General features: G+C 44.7%; 1 protein-coding gene across 7 annotated transcripts in view; it reads left to right on the forward strand.

Annotated features, from left to right (window-relative positions):
- The window catches only part of PPP3CB (protein phosphatase 3 catalytic subunit beta), a 101,810-nt gene that overhangs the window by 40,435 nt on the left and 38,234 nt on the right, over positions 1–23,141 (forward strand). For all 7 annotated transcript variants that reach the window (XM_068257389.1, XM_068257390.1, XM_068257393.1 and 4 more), the window contains exons 4-5: positions 9,253–9,364; positions 14,228–14,373. In XM_068257389.1, coding sequence (XP_068113490.1) covers positions 9,253–9,364; positions 14,228–14,373 — 258 coding nt within the window. The remainder of the gene's footprint in view (positions 1–9,252; positions 9,365–14,227; positions 14,374–23,141) is intronic.

Raw genomic sequence — 23,141 nt, forward strand, 5'->3', positions numbered from 1 at the left:
GAAGGTATAGGAGGAACACCAAACGCTCACAAAATCGATTTTGTGCAGCGATTGCGTTCGCATTTTTAAGAATAAATATATTGTATTTATTCTTTTCCGGGTAAAAAGTCTTCTTGACTTGCGTTAGGGAGTGAAAATACGCAATCGCTCTGAAAAAGATCTTATTGAACCGCTTTACAAAAACCGCAGCGCCCACCCAGGCGCCAGAAGGAGGGAAAAAACCTCCAAAAATGACAAGCGCGAACGCTAAAGTAAATGGAACGCAATGTGAACGAGGCCTAACTGAACAAGAGACCAATAAAGTGGAGCTGAACTCTTGCACAGGGCAGAAGGAAAACATAGAGAAATGCACCTTGTATGTATTTAGAGAGTTTAGCCCAGGCATGGACAAACTCGTCCCTCCAGCTGTTACGGAACTACAATTCCCACAATGCATTTGCCTTTGAGTCATGACTGTGGCTGTCAGACTCCTGCAATGCATTGTGGGACTTGTAGTTCCTTAACAGCTGGAGGGCCAAGTTTGCCCATGCCTGGCTTAGCCCGTTTAATTCCCCTTAGTCTGTGACTAATCACAACTGTAATTTGAGCTCACAGCTGTTAGCTCAGGAGTCCCATCTACCTCAACAGAGCAGCTAATTTGTAAACAGTGTGTTAACTCTGTTTGCTTCCTTGAAAGCAGGAAGTAGACACTGCAGATATATTGCAGGATTGTTATCAGCTGTAACAAGGTAATGTTCTCTTGAAAGGTTTTTATGCTGTTGCTTCTCTTTTAGAGCAGAGAATAATTTCTGAATTCAGAAGTTTGCATTGAGGCGGCTTCTGCTGTTGTCTTTCCTCCCTAATAGAAAGCTGTCATTCTAAACCTGTGCCTTTTAAAGCTCCTCTAAACTCTGTAAACAAAATGGTAGCTCCAGAGGGCTGGATTGCTGGCAGATGGGTGGAAATGAATCTGCAAAGTTGTTTTGTCAGCCAGCTGATTTCACTCGTTTCAAACTCTATAAACTTACTGCCTGTAAAAATATCCCAGCATGTCAGAAATATGGTATAAAATAAATGTCTGGCTTTAGCATGTGTGTTTGGAAGCAACCTCATCTACTCAGGTTTTGTAAGTGGTGCTTGTATCAGGTACATAACTTGGAATACTGGCTTGTATGTGTGCAGATTTCCGGGAGTGCACTGTTGTTCTTAGAGTTTATCCACGTTTAGTTGTTGGATGTGCTGTATCATTCTAAGGGCTGCCTGTGAGTCAAGCCATTCTCACTATCACAGCGCAATAGTCCCAAAGACGCTGCATGCAGCGTGTTTACGATTGTTCAAAATGGCAAACGCCGCTGTGTGAATGTATCCATAGAGACACATTAGTAGCAGCGCTTTGTTGACCATCGGCGATCAGTAAAGCGCGAACAAGCGTCAAGTGTGAACCAGCCCTAACCATCACATTAAAAAAAAAAAGGGTTTCACTTACCTGGGGCTTCTACCAGCCTCTTGCAGCCTTCCTGTCCCTCACCAATTCTCAATGATCCTCCGTTCCCCCGCCGCAGCTTAGCTTCGATTCTGCCATTTGATCAGTGGATGGTCCACTGCACCTGCGCGGTGCTGGCAGTGTGCATCCTCGTACACATTAACGGCGGTGAGAGGTTCCTGCGCAGGCGCAATAAGAGAAAACACCGTGCTGCACCTGCGCAGGACGCTTTCGCCGCCGTGAACGCGTAAGATGATGCACGCGGCCAGAGAGGACAGAACCCCAAACTAAGCCACAGCAGGGAACGGAGGATCGCTGAGGACTGGCGCGGGGCAGGACGGCTGCAGGGGCTGGTAGAAGGGGTTGTTTTTCTTTCTTTGTTTTTATGTATGCAACAGCTAAGGTTCACTTTAGGTCATCACTTATTAAAGGACAACTGTAATGAGCAATACCAGTTACCTGGCTATCCTGCTCAGTGTTCTCCCCAGAAATTTTTTTCCAGCCGGGTGGCATGAAAATGTAGCCAGGTGGGGCAAGATCAGAGAATACAGGGCTGGCGCTTTTCTGCACAACTCTGATTACAGCAGAGGAGGAAGTGAGCCGATGACAGCCGGGTGCTCACCAAAACTAGCCAGGTGGAGCACCCGGCTAAAAGAGCCTGGGGAGAACTGCTGCTGATCCTCTGCCTCTAATACTTTTAGACCCTTAGACCCTGAACAAGCATGCATCAGATCTGGTGTTTCTGATATTGTCAGATCTGACAAGATTAGCTGCATGCATGTTTCAGGTGTGATTCAGACACTACTGCAGCAACAGACCAGCAGGGCTGCCAGGCAACTGATGTTGTTTATAAGGAAATAAATTTGGCAACCTCCATATCCCTCGCATTACAGTTGTTGTTTAAGTGAGGCTATTTCAGTTAGGGTTTCAAACTCACGGCCCGCGGGCCATTTGCGGCCCTCAGTACAATATTTTGTGGCCCTCGCCAGCAAAAGCAAAAGAGACACGGAAGCGAACTATTTTACCTTATAGTTCGCTTCAGTGCTCCCAAGTAATCTGCCGCATCCCCACCGCTAAACGAGGGCTGCAGAGCCCCCAAATCCCCCGGGCAAACATCCACGACTGCGCTGAGGGGCAGAGTTTCCAGCTGTAGCTCTGCCCCTCCTGACGTCAATCGCCGCCTCTCCCCACCCCTCTCTGTGAACGAAGAGTGAGAGGGGCGGGCAGAGACGGCGATCCGCCGCGATTGACGTCAGGAGGGACAGAGCTGAAGCTGAAAGCTCTGCCCCTTCCAGGAAATGCCGGCGGATTGCCCCCCGGGCGATTTGGGGGCTCTGCAGGCCTTGTTTTGCGGCGGGGACACGGCGGATTACTTGTAATGGAAGCACTGAAGCGAACTATAAGGTAGGGCACTTCATGTTCAGAAGAAGTAATTAAAACTGTTAATAATGACATTTGAGGACTTTTTTTGTGAAATCCCTTATGCCGCCCAGCTTCATCCTGACTTTGCCTCCTGCGGCCCCCAGGTAAATTGAGTTTGAGACCCCTGCGGCTTTCAATAAACATGTACATTGACTTCTAGTCTTTATATGTTGGTATTACTTTGTAGAGAACTTCTAAGCTACGTCCACACCATGCTGGATTAACAATATGTATGGTCATAGCAGGTCCTCTGTGTCCCATATACGGTACATTTTTGTGTCCATTGTAGTATGAGTTTTTGATAATGGACAGAAAGGGATACCTGATTTTGGGACAGGTCTTGGTGGAGTTTTGATATTTTTATTGTATCATACCACCAACATCAATCCTATTTAACCTCCTTAGCGTTCAGTTTTTCCTGGATTTCTGTGCAAAAAGTGTTTCCATTAATTTTCATAAACTTTTTTCTTGTAACTTACCAAAACGTATTAAGCAAACGTCTAGTATACATTTCGATTATAATAAAAGCTTGTAACATCAAATCAAACTAAATTTCAAAATTGCTTCCCAAAATAAATCTGATCATTTACACTTCCGAGCTGCAGCTGCTCAACCTGCACTAATACAAATGTAAAGTTGGCCATACATACAGTGGTTTGCAAAAGTATGCAACCCCCTTGACTGTTTCCACATTTTGTCATATTACTGCCACAAACATGAATCTTATTGGAATTCCACATGAAAGACCAATACAAAGTGGTGTACACGTGAGAAGTGGAACGAAAATCATACACAATTCCAAAAATTTTTTACAAATCAATAACTGCAAAGTGGGGTGTGCGTAATTATTCAGCCCCCTGAGTCAATTCTTTGTTGAACCACCTTTTGCTGCAATTACAGCTGCCAGTTTTTTAGGGTATGTCTCTACCAGCTTTGCACATCTAGAGACTGAAATCCTTGCCCGTTCTTCTTTGCAAAACCGCTCCAGCTCAGTCAGATTAGATGGGCAGTGTTTGTGAACAGCAGTTTTCAGATCTTGCCACAGATTCTCGATTGGATTTAGATCTGGACTTTGACTGGGCCATTCTAACACATAAATATGTTTTGTTTTAAGCCACTCCATTGTTGCCCTGGCGTTATGTTTATTATCGTTGTCCTGCTGAAAGGTGAACCTCCGCCCCAGTCTTAAAGAGAATCTGTATTGTTAAAATCACACAAAAGTAAACATACCAGTGCGTTAGGGGACATCTCCTATTACCCTCTGTCACAATTTCGCCGCTCCCCGCCGCATTAAAAGTGGTTAAAAACCGTTTTAAAAAGTTTGTTTATAAACAAACAAAATGGCCACCAAAACAGGAAGTAGGTTGATGTACAGTATGTCCACACATAGAAAATACCAGGGCTGTGGAGTCGGACCAAAAATCCACCGACTCCGACTCCTCAGTTTAGGATTCCACCGACTCCGACTCCTTGACTCCGACTCCTCTAATTTGCATATTACAATTTTGTTGATTAAAAGTATGTAACATGAAATTCGTCTCTTACTGCCAACGCTTAGGAATTTTACAAGACAACTGAAGTGAGAAGGATATGTAGTTCCCTTTAGACTAAAACTAGTCCTTGGTAAGAGTACTTGTAAAAGGTACAAACCGGAACAAAGAACATCTATCAGGCCCTAGGCAATGTAAGCGTGGGTACATGTAAGAATGATGTGCAGGTACTCTGCAGGGGAATGAGGAGATTCTTCCTCTATTACACATTCTTCATGCACAATCTGAACAAGGTTTATGGGTGACAGACAACACCTGTGTTCAATGTGCACAGCATTCTCAGTGGATTCCCTGCAGCTCTGTGGGGAGTGCATATGTAGAGTATAGTACTACTGTGTAACAAAGTAAACCTGAGACAGATGAAATTAAAGTTTTATACATGCCTGGGGCTTCCTCCAGCCGCCTTCAGGATAATCAGTCCCTCGTTGTCCTCCTCCACCACCTGGATCTTCTGCTATGAGTCCAGGTACTTGAGCCAGTCGGGCGTAGTGCGCATGCACACACTCCGCCGCCAGGAGCATACTACACCTGTGCAGCACTATTGCGCAGGTGCAGAATGTTCCTGGCTGTGGGAGCGGCATGCGGCCGGACAGCGCTGACTGGCTGAATTACCAGGACTCATAGCAGAAGATCCGGGTGGTGGAGGACAGCGAGGGACTGATTAGCCTGAAGGGGGCTGGAGGAAGCCCCAGGTATGTATAAAACTTGACTTTTCATCCGTCTCAGGTACCCTTTATTTTGTAGTCACCAAACCAAATTTTAACAACATATCAAATTATTTGATTTCATCAGCAAAGGGAGTGCATACATTTGCATAAATCAGCATCAATGCGGAATTATTTCCATCTCGTTGACCATCTCTATTAGTGACACAGCTACACATCAGGCTTTATTCTTACAGCATAGATTTTATTTAGTATATATAAGACATTCCTGTCTACACATCATATATACAGTCACAATCAGATATGTATATCTGACCTTAAAATTACGGGGACTGCTTTATTGAAGCAGCACAAGTAAATAATTTTGATTGGATTATTTCATTTTTGTGGACTAAGCACAGCTATTACTGTATATATACTGTATATATACATTATTTTTAATGACTATTATCTGAGAAATAGAACATTTTATCATATTTTCTATTTTAATTACAGTTACAAATTCATTAGGAGTCGGAGTCGGTGCATTTTTTTCCCGACTCCGACTACAGGCATCCAAAATTGCCCGACTCCACGACTCCGACTCCGACTCCACAGCCCTGGAAAATACATCCATACACAAGCAGGCTGTATACAGCCTTCCTTTTGAATCTCAAGAGATCATTTGTGTGTTTCTTTCCTCCCTGCATCTCTCATGCACTGAAGTTTCAGGCTGCTCTTTTCTTCCTGCAAACAGCTTTGCCCTTGTCTGTAATTCCTCAGTATGTGAAAGCCCAGCCAGCTCAGAGGATGATGTATCCAGCTTGTAAAAGAGAAGAGAGAAGCTGCTCTAATCTAAATAATACACAGGCAGTGTGCACAGAGGGGCCTGGAAGGGTGAGTTCATAGCAGAACCCCAACACTGAAGAACTTGGCAGCCTTCCAGACACAGGCCTGACAAGTCTGACAAGAGAGAGATAAGTTGATTTATTACAGAGACTGTGATAGTACAAAGTGCTGCAGTAAGCCAGAACACATTAGAATAGCTTTTGGAACTTGTAGGATGATAAAAAACAGGATGCAATTTTTGTTACGGAGTCTCTTTAACCACCCTGGCGTTCTGATTAAATCGCCAGGGTGGCTGCGGGAGGGTTTTTTTTAAATAAAAAAAAAACTATTTCATGCAGCCAACTGAAAGTTGGCTGCATGAAAGCCCACTAGAGGGCGCTCCGGAGGCGTTCTTCCGATCGCCTCCGGCGCCCATAATAAACAAGGAAGGCCGCAATGAGCGGCCTTCCTTGTTTTGCTTATATCGTCGCCATAGCGACGAGCGGAGTGACGTCATCGACGTCAGCCGACGTCCTGACGTCAGCCGCCTCCGATCCAGCCCTTAGCGCTGGCCGGAACTTTTTGTTCCGGCTGCGCAGGGCTCAGGCGGCTAGGGGGGCCCTCTTTCGCCGCTGCTCGCGGCGAATCGCCGCAGAGCGGCGGCGATCAGGCAGCACACGCGGCTGGCAAAGTGCCGGCTGCGTGTGCTGCTTTTTATTTCATTAAAATCGGCCCAGCAGGGCCTGAGCGGCAGCCGCTGGCGGTGTTGGACGAGCTGAGCTCGTCCAGACCGCTCAGCTGGTTAAGTCTTTTGCAGACTCCAATAGGTTTTCTTCCAAGATTGCCCTGTATTTGGCTCCATCCATCTTCCCATCAACTCTGACCAGCTTCCCTGTCCCTGCTGAAGAGAAGCACCCCCAGAGCATGATGCTGCCACCATCCTATTTGACAGTGGGGATGGTGTGTTCAGAGCGATGTGCAGTGTTAGTTTTCCGCTACACATAGTGTTTTGCATTTTGGCCAAAAAGTTCCATTTTGGTCTCATCTAACCAGAGCACCTTCTTCCACATGTTTGCTGTGTCCCCCACATGGCTTGGGGCAAACTTCAAACGGAACTTCTTATGCTTTTCTGTTAACAATGGCTTTCTTCTTGCCACTCTTCCATAAAGGCCAACTTTGTGCAGTGCATGACTAATACTTGTCCTATGGACAGATTCCCCCACCTGAGCTGTAGATCTCTGCAGCTCGTCCCGAGTCACCATGGGCCTCGTGACTGCATTTCTGATCAGCGCTCTTCTTGTTCGGCCTGTGAGTTTAGGTGTACGGCCTTGTCTTGGTAGGTCTACATTTGTGCCATACTCCCATTTCTGAATGATCGCTTGAACAGTGCTCTATAGGATGTTCAAGGCTTTGGAAATCTTTTTTTGTAGCCTAAGCCTGCTTTAAATGTTTCAATAACTTTATCCCTGACCTATCTGGTGTGTTCTTTGGACTTCAAGGTGTTGTTGCTCCCAATATTTTCTTAGACAACCTCTGAGGCCCTCACAGAGCAGCTGTATTTGTACTGACATTAGATTACACACAGGTGCACTCTGTTAAGTCATTAGCACTCATCAGGCAATGTCTATGGGCAACTGACTGCACTCAGACCAAAGTGGGCTGAATAATTATGCACACCCCACTTTGCAGTTATTGATTTGTAAAAAATGTTTGGAATCATGTATGATTTTCATTCCACTTCTCACGTGTTACACCACTTTGTATTAGCTTTTCACGTGAAATTCCAATAAAATTGATTCAGGTTTGTGGCAGTAATATGACAAAATGTAGAAAACTTCAATGGGGCTGAATACTTTTGAAAACCACTGTATAGTGATTATGGGCAGGGTTTGACCAAAAGACAAATCTCTCTCAGATCGAAATTGATCAGAGAAAGATTAATCGGCAGCTCATACACTGCAGGCCAATTCCTGATCAGTTTTAGCACATCACTTGGGAATCGGTGGAACCCGCCGCCTCGCTGCTGCCCCCCTAAACATTGTAGCCTGGTTTAGGTGTTCCCCAATATAGGAAGCCAGTCACAGGTGTGGCCAGTATAGGAGCCAGGTTTAGGTGTTCCACAGTATAGGAAGCCAGTCACAGATGTGGCCAGTATAGAAGCCAGGTTTAGGTGTTCCCCAGTATAGGAAGCCAGTCACAGGTGTGGTCAGTATAGGAGCCAGGTTTAGGTGTTCCCCAGTATACAGAGTCAGATACAGGTGTGGGCATATAGGTAGCCAGGTAAAAGTGTGGCCAGTATAGGTAGCCAGGTTTAGGGGTTCCCAAGTATAGGAAGCCATATATAGGCGTGGCCAGTATAGGTAGCCAGGTACAGGTGAGGCCAGTATAGGAGTTAGGTTTAGGTGTTCCCTAGTATAGAGAGTCAGATACAGGTTTGGCCAGTATAGGTAGCCAGGTAAAAGTGTGGCCAGTATACAGTAGGTAGCCAGGTTTAGAGGTTCCCCAGTATAGGAACCATGTACAGGTGTGGCCGGTATAGGTAGCCAGGTACAGGTGTGGCCAATATAGGTAGCCAGGTTTGGGTGTTCCCCAGTATAGGTTAGTATATGTGCCCCCGGATCCCCAGTGCTTTTACTTACCACGCCTCTCTTTATCGCAGAACTCCGCCGCACAGCTTGGGTCTTCTGCGTATGATTGGAACCTTGCGCGATGACGTCTGACGGTGCCGTCATGACGCCGGGTCCTGATCCGCTGCAAGGAGAAGACCAGAACTGTGCGCTGGAGATTCTGCGATCACTGGAGGGCGGCACGGTAAGTAAAAGCGTAGGGGTTGGGGAGGACATATTCTAACATATATTGGGGATACCTAAAGGTCGGGAAACCTCCTTGGCGGCATGCCTGTGATGGTTACAGGCATACCGATTTCATATTTTTCCTGCCCGTACCATTACGGGCTTAAATGCCAGGGAGGTTAGTTACTGGCTAGGGTTAATGTCTCTGTTAATTTAAATTTTTCACCCAGCGTCAGAGTACAGATTGGACATGAAAAATGTCCTATTTCCACTGGAAGCACTAGTGAGGATGGATTGTAGTCCATTTTGTCTGCCACAGTACACAGTGTACGCATTGTCCGGAAAAGATGTGCAGGTTGGAACTTTGTATTCTGCTACCACAACAGATACATTGAAAACCAACAAGTCTGAATGGATCCTATAGATAACATAGAATCCGTCAACATTCATCTGCTTGTCCCCACTCTGAAAAATGGCCCATTTTTAGGTCTAGTATGAGCCGAGCCTTAGATGAGATTTATCTTTTCACTGTTGTCTTTTTCTGTTCCTAACAGTGTGTGTTATATTTATGGGTTCTGAAGATCCTGTACCCTAATACACTCTTTCTTTTGCGAGGCAACCATGAATGCAGGCACCTTACGGAATATTTCACATTTAAGCAAGAATGTGAGTACTTTCTTCCATTAGAAATTGTGCTTTTAACTGGTAAACGGATAAAATATTAATTATTCTCAATATTATTGTTTTTTTTATTTTAAATGATAGGTCTGGGTTTTTTTTATCTGGATTTGTGAGGGGTTGTATTTTTCTTTTAAGACTTCTGAGGCGAAGTGTGACGAAGTAACATTTTTACCTAGAAGTCATTTGGAACTCTGGACACAGCTCCGATCCTCCTCGGTGTCTCGCTGGCTACCTGTAAAGATCGTCGGCGTGGTGCGGGCCTGATGATGTGGGTGCGTGCACCTACCTGCGCAAGAGCGCGGACTCACCGATGGGAGGCGAGCAGGACACCGAACAGTAAAAATTAGATAGCGCTGTTCGCCTCGGGAGACCTTTAAAGAAAGTCTGAAACGATTTAGAATACCTGTTTTTATTCAGCAGGCAGCTTCAGCATTATAATCCAAACTGATTCGCCGCATCCCCGCGGCAGAACAAGGTCTTGTTCCTTCTCGAAATCCCCGTGGCAACATTCTGCTATCCTTCCTGGTAGAGGCAGAGCTTTGTGCAGTAGCTCTGCCTTTGCTCCAGTCAATCTCCTCCCCCTCTGTCTTCTTTCACTGAGGGGGCGGGGAGAGGCGGAGATTGACTGGAGGCAGAGCTACAACGCAAAGCTCTGCCTTCCGCGGGCAGCAAAATCCACGACCTGGTAAGTCGTGGAATTTTGTCCAGGGATTTCATGGGGATAAAGACCTTGTTCTGCTGCGGGGATGCGGCGAATCCGTTTGGATTGTAATGCTGAAGCTACCTGCTGGAAAAAAAAAAGGTATTCTAAATCGCTTCAGTCTTTCTTTAAAGGGATTCAGAGCTTTAAAATTTGCCGCAGCTTAGGGAACCGGGTCCCATCACTGACGTCAGTCGCGGCCAGCTACGCAGGGGAAGTGTGCCCTCTGCACAAACTATGCACTTGTCTTATGCCAGACTGGCTCCGACTGACGGAAGTGCGGGGACCTGAAGCTGAGGACAAAGGCGTGGGAGCGATCGGAGCGGATGGGGCTGGAGGAATTTTAACTTTTAAGCTCTGGTACACTTTATAAGCCTAAAGGTATCCATACACAGGTCGACATGGCCAGCAGATAGATCCCTCTCTGATCATTACCTCCACACACTACATACATATTTTCAATGAATTTCAGCTTAACATTTTTGAAAATCTGTGTTCCTGCCCAGTCCAGAAGGTTCAGCTTGTGTTTTTTTCAGACTGCAGGACATAGTAACACAATTGAGTGAAATCAAAGATTATTCAAGAAAGGGGAAAAGTCTCTTATAGGAACGCAGGCTGGATAGAGCCCTGTTTATTTTCTGTAACAAAGTCACCAAGTCAAGTTACATGTCTTCTGCAGTGATCAAAATCCCCAACACTACAGAATACACATTTTTGTTTAGGAAGTTAAACTTTCTAGTCAAAACAGTACCGGGGGTTGTAAAGACATCATATTTACAGTTGCAGTGTTTTGTACATTCTGGTTTAAAAATTAAAAACCACTTTATTTAAAATTTCACACGAGGAAAACAAATCGCTGTACATTCCCTTTAAAGGACAAGGGAGTCAGCTTAGAAATTTTCAGCACATACATGATTTCACAGAGATGACAGAAGAAACTGAAATAAAATGGCATGCAGGCAATACACCACTGTAATCTTGTGTCTTGTTACTTTTTACCCTAGAAGGTTATCTTTGAAGGCTCCACTTTTTTCCCAGCATAAAGCCTTAATTCAACCACCCATATTTTTAATGCATGTAATGATAAACTTATCTGATAGTAATACTGAACATTTTGCGTATTGCACATCTATACTTTTTGCAATTGCTATCTTAAAGGTACTTGGCTGGCTTGGTCTTGTAGATAAAGTTGTGCTCATAGGTTTTTTTCATACCCTGTCAGAATGTACTGTATGATTTCTTAACCATTTTTCAGAGAATATGAATGATGATACAAAACACTTGTTGTTTCACAATAAATTGATTCAGCCAAACACTAGCCATGAGTAAAAGAAAAGTTTGTGTTATTCATATTCTCTGAAATAAATGGTTAAGAAATCATAAATTCTGCCAGGGTATGCACATTTATGAACACAACTGTTCAGTTCCTGCTGAGATCACATGCAGTTTTATATGACAAATGTTTGTCAAACTTCTCCCCATCCTATCATCAACAATATCAAGAGATTGAGAGGATCTGGGTAGAGCTAGTAAGAGCAGTCTGTATTTCTTACCTGTTTGTTTTTGTTGCAATAACTGTATTGAAAATATCTGACTGGCAACAGCCTGCTATAATGAGAATTGCTTCTCCAGCATAGAGCAGGTCACCTGACCCCACCCTCTTCCTCCCTCTGCTTGGAGAGTTAAACTCTTTCTGGCCAGCGCTGCAAGTCACCATTCATCTTTCACTGGCTGCTCAGTGTGTGATAAACAATTTAACCACTTACACACGGCGGTGATTTAAATCTACGTCCCTGTTTATACATAAAATTATATTAATATACTCCTTTGACATGTATATTTAAAAAGTTCAGACCCTTAGGTAACTGGTTTTTTGTTTTTTTATTTTTTTGTAATTTTATTTTTATTAAAAATTTTATTTGGGTCATTTTTGGTGTGGGAGGTAAACGGCAAATTTTTAATGTAAAAAAATGTATTTATTGAAAAATGGATGTGGGTGTAGTTTTACTATTTGGCCACAAGATGGCAACAGTCAAAAAGTCCTGGAAGCGTGATCGTATGCTTCCAGGAAGCGTGATCGTATGCTTCCAGGAAGCATTAGGAGGACAGGGAACTTTCTGTTTCTCAGAAAAACCGTATTCTCTGATAAGAGGCTGTCTGTCTGTTTTTCTGCGGGATGCTTCGATCAATGAATGGGATCTATAATCCCATTCATTGATCGCTGGGCTAGCTGCCGGCCGTGGGAGCGCGCGCAGCCTATCTGGACGAGAATGTTCGTCCAGATAGGCTTAAGTGGTAATCGAGTAATAGGGCCAAAACTGTTGTGCTAAGACAGTGCAGTGAAGGAAAAGAAAAGGGAATGCCCTTAATTTCATGCATTTTGGGCTAAAGCTTTTTGTTTTATTCGTATGAGATCTGGCCATGCATGGCCTCGAACAGCGCCACTGGCAGTCTTGGTTATTGTTCCTTCTAATTAAGCTTTCCACCAGACTCCCAGTTACACAGAATACCCCTTTCCCTTCCTCAGTCGTAGGCCTAATTCTTAAAGGGAATGTTCAGGGACTGTATAGAAAAAAAAAATCCAAATCCACTTACCTGCGGCTTCCTCCAGCCCGTGGCAGGCAGGAGGTGCCCTCTGTGCCGCTCCACAGGCTCCCGGTGGTCTCCGGTGGCGAGCCAGGCCGGCTGCCAGGTCGGGCTTCTTCTTCTGCGCTGAGTGAGCCTGCGCAGTACAGCTCGGAGGACGTCCGATGATGTCAGGGCGCACGAGTGACACGCATTTTGGAGCGTAGAAGAAGCCCGATCTGGCAGCCGGCCTGGCCAGGTCGGGCTAGCCACCGGAGACAGACCACCGGGAGCCTGCGGAGCAGCGCTGAGGGCACCTCCTGCCTGCCACGGGCTAGAGGAAGCCCCAGGTAAGTGGATTTGGATTTTTTTTTTTTTTTTTATACAGTCCCTGAACCTTCCCTTTAAAGAGTCTGAAGCCTCATAAAATCCCACTTTTTAACATTTAACTTCTACACTATAACCCAAGCTAAAACGCTGCATCCCCGTAGCAGAACGCTGTGTTTAACCCCCCAAATACCTGGGCAAAAATCCAAGACTTTCCTGTTCGTGGGTTTTGCTGCCCGTGGAGGTAGAGCTTAGCGCTGTAGCTCTGCCTCCATTAGTGTCAATCCACTGCTGATCGCCGTTTCTCCCCGCCCCTCTCAGTGAAAGAAGACTGAGAGGGGCAGGGAGAGGTGGCAATCAGCGGGGATTGACGCTAGTAGAGGCAGAGCTACAGCGCTAAGCTCTGCCTCTACGAGGAAGCGCTGCTCGCTTCTTGCCCAGGGAATTTTGGAGAGGGTTAAACACAGCGTTCTGCTGTGGGAATGCTGCGTTTTAGCTTGGGTTATAGTGTAGAAGAGGAATGTGAAATAAAAAGTGGGATTTTATGAGGCTTTAGAGTCTCTTTAAGACTAGTGTAGCTGTTCGAATTCAGGATATTGAATTTGCAAACTCAAATTATCCCGCACCACACTTCAGCACCCGAGCAAGTGGACAGGGTCACCAGGATTTCACTTACTTGCACTTCACATGACCCCAATGCTTCCTCCTTCTGGCTTGGAAGGAGGAAGTGTCAGTTACATGGACTCACACGTAAGTGAAATCCCTGTGACCCTGTCCACTTGCTCGGGAGCTGAAGTGTGGTGTCCGGGATAATTGGAGTTTGTGAATTCAACATCCTGAATTCCAACACTAACACTAATCATTACTGCTAGCAGAACTGTACTCATTCCATGGAAAGAGCTGATTGCCCCTTCTGTGGAGGCAGATGTCTCTGTTTCCCCAAGGCACTCAGTATTCATCATAATGTAGATACTTTGAAAAAATGTTTTATTCATAAATGGTCATTTCTGTCTCTTGAAGTCTGCATATAAATATTTTACAATTAATGTAACAACTCTTTGCATTTAAAAATGGGAGTGTATATGTTCGAGAATAGAAGAGCTAGGGAAATCCTTGTTTTGTGTTGTTGAAAAGAAGTTTTTGCATAAACACTTATCTGTGAAGTCAATAAGCATATCTTATGTGGAGAGATTTGGTAGATTGCTTTGTCATATGTATATTGTAATAATGACTGATGTGCATTTCTCTTAATATAGGTAAAATAAAATACTCAGAGAGGGTGTATGAAGCCTGTATGGAAGCATTTGATTGTCTTCCTTTAGCTGCACTTTTAAATCAACAATTTCTTTGTGTCCACGGCGGACTGTCCCCAGAAATACACACGTTAGACGACATAAAAAGAGTGAGTATATTTACATTTATATTGTCTGTGTCCTCCTTGTAAAACCTTGCCAGCCTGTAAATATGCTTTTATGTTCGGGGATTAATGGTGCCGATGACAGTGTCTCAACCAATTTTTTTCTGTTTGTTACATGATGAGATTATATGAGTGGGAAATACTACTGTGATAGAATCCTACATTGGGATCACATAAGACAACAACATCAAAATCCTTGAAGTCCTCTGAGAACACAACACACTTTTCTAAGTCATGTTTTATGGTCATTTTGGATCTGCTTTTAGATTTTCTAGTCACGTCAACTTTTTGTGCTATGAGTAAGTTTTGGTTTACAACGTGCGTACATGTGTTTTTAACTAAAGCACCATTGAAGTCAATTTTTCAGTATATTCTGTGCGAAGTCAAATAGGCTCATAGTGATGTAGATATATGGAAAATGGGGCCAATCAGTTATGTATGGACTGTCATGGTTACAGCATTCAGCAGTAGTTGGCCTTCATGCTCTCATTCCATACTTAGCAACACTTCATTGACTGAATATTCTGGGGATAATATTCACCTTGCTCATCACTCACCATGCCGAGCTTTTCTGGAAAGAGCTCTAGATGGAAGTGCAACAAGTGTGTTTTCTGTGATACATGACAGTCCTGTTTTTCTGATAGGAATCAAGCACATTCTGCTTCAAGTGGCAAAAATAGCCATTGTTTAGATGGTGTATCTGTTTTCTCCACACCATCGGGATTCCAGGTGGCTTCTCTGCTTGTAGCCGATTTTAGCCAGACATATAGTCAACTGGAACAACTGGTACATAAGAAAGAACATTTGCAGCCTAAAACCTCACCGTGGGGTTTCTTTTGTACGCCAGGTACATTATCCCTTGAGCAACAGTGCTGTGCCAACACGGTAACCTCCCGGCTAGCGATGTTATGGAGGGGCGCAGCGTTTTACAATGGAGTGCATTCCCGCGAGGGAGTTGGAAGAACAATGCTATTGGGCGGTGCACGGGCGTTGGCGATCTCTATTTCATAAAATTTAGCATAAGTCTTAAACAAAGTAACAATGCAGTGCACTCGTTGAAAAGAACCAAACTGGCAATAATTGTCCATACCGGATCTTAAACAGACGTCATGCGGCCACTGTACGCACGCTATATTGACTAACAATTGTTGGCCGAGGCAGTCTTTCAAAGTGACACCCCCCAAAAAAATTGTGCTTGCCCCAGTATACGTAGCCAGATCTGCCCTCAGTGTTAGGTGGGTTCATTAACCTAGTATAGGTAACCAGATATACCACCAGTATGAGAAAGCTACTCCCCTTTCAGGAGAGTGTCATGGCACGCTATCTGAGAGTTTGTGCCATGGAAGCACCACAGCATTTCTCTGAAAAGGGGCAGGACTACACGCCAGAAGCCAGCGCACACTGGGCTCGAGGAGTGCATTAGAGCACTGCTTCCCAACCCTGTCCTCAAGTACCACCAACAGTGCATGTTCTGTGGAAATCCACAGAGGTAGTTAATCAGCTCTGCAAAGACACAAATTACCACACCTCAGAATGTTTGTGGTTTTCTGCAAAACATGCACTGTTGGTGGTACTTGAAGACTGAGTTGGCAAGTGATTCTAACTTTACCTGAAAAGATTTGTAGAACGTTTACACTGAATAGTCTCTTTGAAACTGTACAGTGATTAACATGCCAAAGAGTGAGACGCTGCAATTATTTTGTGGATTACAGCAGCGCGTATAGTGTGTGATGTGCAAGGACATCTGAGGCTGCATTGACACCACTCCTCCGTTGCGTAGGACTTTAGTCCATAGAAGTGAAACAGAGCAATGCAGGTGGTGTGCATTGCTGTAAAACGCAAGCAGTCTACATGCAGGCATCATTTTAGCACCCTTTTTTCTCACTCGTAACCATATGAAATGTTCTGTTTACAACTTGGTGAATATTTTCCCACACTGTTTAAGAGATAAGTATCCTGTCATTACTACATTTCTTTGAGTCTGTCTCTCAAGACCCTGCAAGATGATTAGAGGATGAGATAAATGTACAAAAAATCCTAAAGATTGACCAGTTCTCAAGAGAATAAAAGATCAAAGATGCACATATGCCGCATATTGGTTTATACTTTCACTAGACCAGGATTTTATTCACTATCGGTAGAGCTGGGCAACAAGTAAACCATCTTTGAGACCTAATCTTTCAAAAAAAACAAAAAAAAAACCTTGTTATAAAGGTCCAAGGAAACTTTAACCGCATATGAGAACGAAAAAAACTCAGCAAAGCAACCATGTAGCAAAATAAGTGTTTTAGAGTAATTGGACAGTTTTCAAATTCTGTTTTATTATTATTATTTATTGTATTTATAAAGTGCCAACGTATTATGCAACACTGGACAATAAATAGGAATACATACAATGTAAACAAGCGGTGGCAGACAGAGGTAGCTAACGGTTATCCAATATATGGCACAAGCAACCATGCAAACGAGGTATAAGATGCATGATCATGTGATTTTACAGAAACCTAGCAATTTAAGTCCAAATAAGTCCATGGGAAGGTTGTCAAGTGTGTGTGGGAGGACACCCTGCCAAAGGCTTACTCGTGCTGCTTTAAATTGAGTCCTGTATGGGAACCTTTATGCAATGTACACACTGAGAGTTTCTGGCAGATTTACTGTCAGATTGATTATTTCCAACATGCCCGATCTGATTTCCGATCACTTTCCTATTAATGTGAACGGAAAACTATCGGGAATCAGATCGGACATGTTGCAAATAGTGTGTACCTAGCATTAACCACTTCGGGACCACAGTCTTTTCGCCCCTTAAGGACCAGAGCCTTTTTCTCCATTCAGACCACTGCAGCTTTCACGGTTTATTGCTCGGTCATACAACCTACCACCTAAATGAATTTTACCTCCTTTTCTTGTCACTAATACAGCTTTCTTTTGATGCTATTTGATTGCTGCTGCGAGTTTTACTTTTTATTATATTCATCAAAAAAGACATGAATTTTGTCAAAAAAATGACTTTTTTAACTTTCTGTGCTGACATTTTTCAAATAAAGTAAAATTTCCTATACATTTGAGCGCGAAAGTTATTCTGCTACATGTCTTTGATAAAAAAAAAAACATTCAGTGTATATTTATTGGATTGGGTAAAAGTTATAGCGTTTACAAACTATGGTGCCAAAAGTGAATTTTCCCATTTTCAAGCATCTCTGACTTTTCTGCGCACCTGTCATGTTTCATGAGGGGCTAAAATTCCAGGATAGTACAAATACCCCCCAAATGACCCCATTTTGGAAAGAAGACATCCCAAAGTATTCAGTGAGAGGCATGGTGAGTTCATAGAAGATTTTATTTTTTGTCACAAGTTAGCGGAAAATGACAGTTTGTGACAAAAAAAAAAAAAAAAAAAAAAGTTTCCATTTCTTCTAACTTGCGACAAAAAAAAATGAAATCTGCCACGGACTCACTCTGCTCCTCTCTGAATACCTTGAAGTGTCTACTTTCCAGAATGGGGTCATTTGTGGGGTGTGTTTACTGTCCTGGCATTTGGGGGGTGCCTAATTGTAAGCACCCCTGTAAAGCCTAAAGATGCTCATTGGACTTTGGGCCCCTTAGCGCAGTTAGGCCGCAAAAAAGTGCCACACATGTGGTATTGCCGTACTCAGGAAAAGTAGTATAATGTGTTTTGGGGTGTATTTTTACACATACACATGCTGGGTGGGAGAAATATCTCCGTAAATGACAATTTTTTTATTTTTTTTACACACAATTGTCTATTTATAGAGATATTTCTCCCACTCAGCATGGGTATGTGGAAAAATACACCCCAAAACACATTATACTACTTCTCCTGAGTACGGCGATACCACATGTGTGGCACTTTTTTGCACCCTAACTGCGCTAAGGGGCCCAAAGTCCAATGAGTACCTTTAGGATTTCACAGGTCATTTTGAGAAATTTCGTTTCAAGACTACTCCTCACGGTTTAGGGCCCCTAAAATGCCAGGACAGTATAGGAACCCCACAAATTACCCCATTTTAGAAAGAAGACACCCCAAGGTATTCCGTTAGATGTATGGTGAGTTCATAGAAGATTTTTTTTTTTTGTCACAAGTTAGCGGAAATTGATTGTAATTGTTTTTTTTCACAAAGTGTCATTTTCCGCTAACTTGTGACAAAAAATAAAATCTTCTATGAACTCGCCATTCTCCTAACGGAATACCTTGGGGTGTCTTCTTTCTAAAATGGAGTCATTTGTGGGGTTCCTATACTGCCCTGGCATTTTAGGGGCCCTAAACCGTGAGGAGTAGTCTTGAAACCAAATGTGGCAAAATGACCTGTGAAATCCTAAAGGTACTCATTGGACTTTGGGCCCCTTAGCGCACTTAGGGTGCAAAAAAGTGCCACACATGTGGTACCGCCGTACTCAGGAGAAGTAGTATAATGTGTTTTGGGGTGTATTTTTACATATAACCATGCTGGGTGGGAGAAATATCTCTGTAAATGACACATTTTTTTATTTGTTTTACACACAATTGTCCATTTACAGAGAGATTTCTCCCACCCAGCATGGGTATGTGTAAAAATACACCACAAAACACATTATACTACTTCTCCTGAGTATGGCGATACCACATGTGTGACACTTTTTTGCAGCCTAGGTGCGCTAAGGGGCCCAACGTCCTATTCACAGGTCATTTTGAGGCATTTGTTTTCTAGACTACTCCTCACGGTTTAGGGCCCCTAAAATGCCAGGGCAGTATAGGAACCCCACAAGTGACCCCATTTTAGAAAGAAGACACCCCAAGGTATTCCGTTAGGGGTATGGTGAGTTCATAGAAGATTTTATTTTTTCTCACAAGTTAGTGAAAAATGACACTTTGTGAAAAAAACAATAACAATCCAATTTCCGCTAACTTTTGACAAAAAATAAAATATTCTATGAACTCATCATACACCTAACAGAATACCTTGGGGTGTCTTCTTTCTAAAATGGGGTCACTTGTGGGGTTCCTATACTGCCCTGGCATTTTACGGGCCCAAAACTGTGAGTAGTCTGGAAACCAAATTTCTCAAAATGACTGTTCAGGGGTATAAGCATCTGCAAATTTTGATGACAGGTGGTCTATGAGGGGGCAAATTTTGTGGAATCGGTCATAAGCAGGGTGGCCTCTTAGATGACAGGATGTATTGGGCCTGATCTGATGGATAGGAGTGCTAGGGGGGTGACAGGAGGTGATTGATGGGTGTCTCAGGGGGCGGTTAGAGGGGAAAATAGATGCAATCAATGCACTGGGGAGGTGATCGGAAGGGGGTCTGAGGGGGATCTGAGGGTTTGGCCGAGTGATCAGGAGCCCACACGGGGCAAATTAGGGCCTGATCTGATGGGTAGGTGTGCTAGGGGGTGACAGGAGGTGATTGATGGGTGTCTCAAGGTGTGATTAGAGGGGGGAAATAGATGCAAGCAATGCACTGGCGAGGTGATCAGGGCTGGGGTCTGAGGGCGTTCTGAGGTGTGGGCGGGTGATTGGGTGCCCGCAAGGGGCAGATTAGGGTCTAATCTGATGGGTAACAGTGACAGGTGGTGATAGGGGGTGATTGATAGGTAATTAGTGGGTGTTTAGAGGAGAGAATAGATGTAAACAATGGATTTGGGAGGTGATCTGATGTCGGATCTGCGGGCGATCTATTGGTGTGGGTGGGTGATCAGATTGCCCGCAAGGGGCAGGTTAGGGGCTGATTGATGGGTGGCAGTGACAGGGGGTGATTGATGGGTGGCAGTGACAGGGGGTGATTGATGGGTGATTGACAGGTAATCAGTGGGTTATTACAGGGGAGAACAGATGTAAATATTGCACGGGCGAATTGATAAGGGGGGGGGGTCTGAGGGCAATCTGAGCGTGTGGGCAGGTGATTGGGTGCCCGCAAGGGGCAGATTAGGGTCTAATCTGATGGGTAACAGTGACAGGTGGTGATAGGGGGTGATTGATGGGTAATTAGTGGGTGTTTAGAGGAGAGAATAGATGTAAACAATGGATTTGGGAGGTGATCTGATGTCGGATCTGCGGGCGATCTATTGGTGTGGGTGGGTGATCAGATTGCCCGCAAGGGGCAGGTTAGGGGCTGATTGATGGGTGGCAGTGACAGGGGGTGATTGATGGGTGGCAGTGACAGGGGGTGATTGATGGGTGATTGACAGGTAATCAGTGGGTTATTACAGGGGAGAACAGATGTAAATATTGCACGGGCGAATTGATAAGGGGGGGGGGGTCTGAGGGCAATCTGAGCGTGTGGGCAGGTGATTGGGTGCCCGCAAGGGGCAGATTAGGGTCTAATCTGATGGGTAACAGTGACAGGTGGTGATAGGGGGTGATTGATGGGTAATTAGTGGGTGTTTAGAGGAGAGAATAGATGTAAACAATGGATTTGGGAGGTGATCTGATGTCGGATCTGCGGGCGATCTATTGGTGTGGGGGGGTGATCAGATTGCCCGCAAGGGGCAGATCAGGGGCTGATTGATGGGTGGCAGTGACAGGGGGTGATTGACGGGTGATTGACGGGTGATTGACAGGTGATTGACAGGTGATTGACAGGTGATTGACAGGTGATCAGGGGGGATAGATGCATACAGTACACGGGGGGGGGGGGGTCTGGGGGGGGGTCTGGGGAGAATCTGAGGGGTGGGGGGGTGATCAGGAGGGAGTAGGGGGCAGATTAGGGACTTAAAAAAAAAATAGCGTTGACAGATAGTGACAGGGAGTGATTGATGGGTGATTAGGGGGGTGACTGGGTGCAAACAGTGGTCTGGGGGGTGGGCAGGGGGGGGTCTGAGGGGTGCTGTGGGCGATCAGGGGGCAGGGGGGGGGAAATCAGTGTGCTTGGGTGCAGACTAGGGTGGCTGCAGCCTGCCCTGGTGGTCCCTCGGACACTGGGACCACCAGGGCAGGAGGCAGCCAGTATAATAGGCTTTGTATACATTACAAAGCCTATTATACACTGTTGCAGCGGCGATCCGGATGCCAGTAACCCGCCGGCGCTTCCGAACGGCCGGCGGGTTACGGCGAACGGGGGGCGGAGCCAGTCCCCGGCGGCTGATCGCGTCACGAATGACGCGATCGCCGCATAGCCACTCCCGCAGCCGCCCCCGCCGATGGGCGTATTGCGGTCGTTTGGGACCGGTCTTTGCCGCCGCCCATCGGCTGGGGGCGGTCGTTAAGTGGTTAAACTAGATGTGTTCTCTCCTAGGTGTAGTTTTCCTGCTTGCCAAATTCTAACCTCCTTATGCCACTGCTGCAAACTTTGTACTGCTCTTCAGAGTGAAGTCTTGAAGCCTTGTTCTTGGGGGTACTCTTGCCTGCAAACCACCCTCCCCAGTTACTATGCTTTGTGTTACTAAGTCTCCCAAAGGTGGTCATTACCCATCAGCTTTCAGTTATGGAAACAAGGGACCTTCTTTTCAAAAGGAATGTTGATATCAAATACCTTTATATGGAATGTTGATATCAAATCTAGCTTCTAATTAAAATGGCCAGCACTAGATTCAATGTTTTTGTTTTTCTTTCATCAAATATTACAGCTGGCTTTTGAAAAATTCTAATCATGTACAATGTCCTCAACCCAGTCCATTGAAAGTTAGTGATGTGAATTGGGCTGGGGGAGAGAGGGCACTCATAGAGCAATTTATGCTTCAAGATATCAGGATATAATCCATTTCTAATAACTTTCTATTGGCTTTTATTATGCTCACTTGTAATGCAGTGCTGGTCTATTTTATATAACTAGAGTTTTACTCAATCTGTTAGGGATTGCCGTTGGTTAAAACCAGGGCTGTGGAGTCGGTCCAAAAATCCACCGACTCCGACTCCTCAGTTTAGGATTCCACCGACTCCTCGACTCCGACTCCTCTAATTTGCATATTACAATTTTGTTGATTAAAAGTATGTAACATGAAATTCGTCTCTTAACTGCCAACGCTTAGGAATTTTACAAGACAACTGAAGTGAGGATATGTAGACTACTATATTTATTCCCTTTAGACTAAAACTAGTCCTTGGTAAGAGTACTTGTAAAAGGTACAAACCGGAACAAAGAACATCTATCAGGCCCTAGGCAATGTAAGTGTGGGTACATGTAAGAATGATGTGCAGGTACTCTGCAGGGGAATGAGGAGATTCTTCCTCTATTACACATTCTTCATGCACAATCTGAACAAGGTTTATGGGTGACAGACAACACCTCTGTGTTCAATGTGCACAGCATTCTCAGTGGATTCCCTGCAGCTCTGTGGGGAGTGCATATGTAGAGTATAGTACTACCGTGTAACAAAGTAAACCTGAGACAGATGAAATTAAAGTTTTATACATACCTGGGGCTTCCTCCAGCCACCTTCAGGATAATCAGTCCCTCGTTGTCCTCCTCCACCACCTCGATCTTCTGCTATGAGTCCAGGTACTTGAGCCAGTCGTGCGTAGTGCGCATGCGCACACTCCGCCGCCAGGAGCATACTACACCTGTGCAGCACTATTGCGCAGGTGCAGAATGTTCCTGGCTGTGGGAGCGGCATGCGGCCGGACAACGCTGACTGGCTGAATTACCAGGACTCCTAGCAGAAGATCCGGGTGGTGGAGGACAGCGAGGGACTGATTAGCCTGAAGCGGGCTGGAGGAAGCCCCAGGTATGTATAAAACTTTACCTTTCATCCGTCTCAGGTACCCTTTAATTTGTAGTCACCAAACCAAATTTTAACAACATATCAAATTATTT

This window comes from Hyperolius riggenbachi, chromosome 10 (assembly GCF_040937935.1).
Source record: "Hyperolius riggenbachi isolate aHypRig1 chromosome 10, aHypRig1.pri, whole genome shotgun sequence".
Lineage (NCBI taxonomy): Eukaryota > Metazoa > Chordata > Amphibia > Anura > Hyperoliidae > Hyperolius > Hyperolius riggenbachi.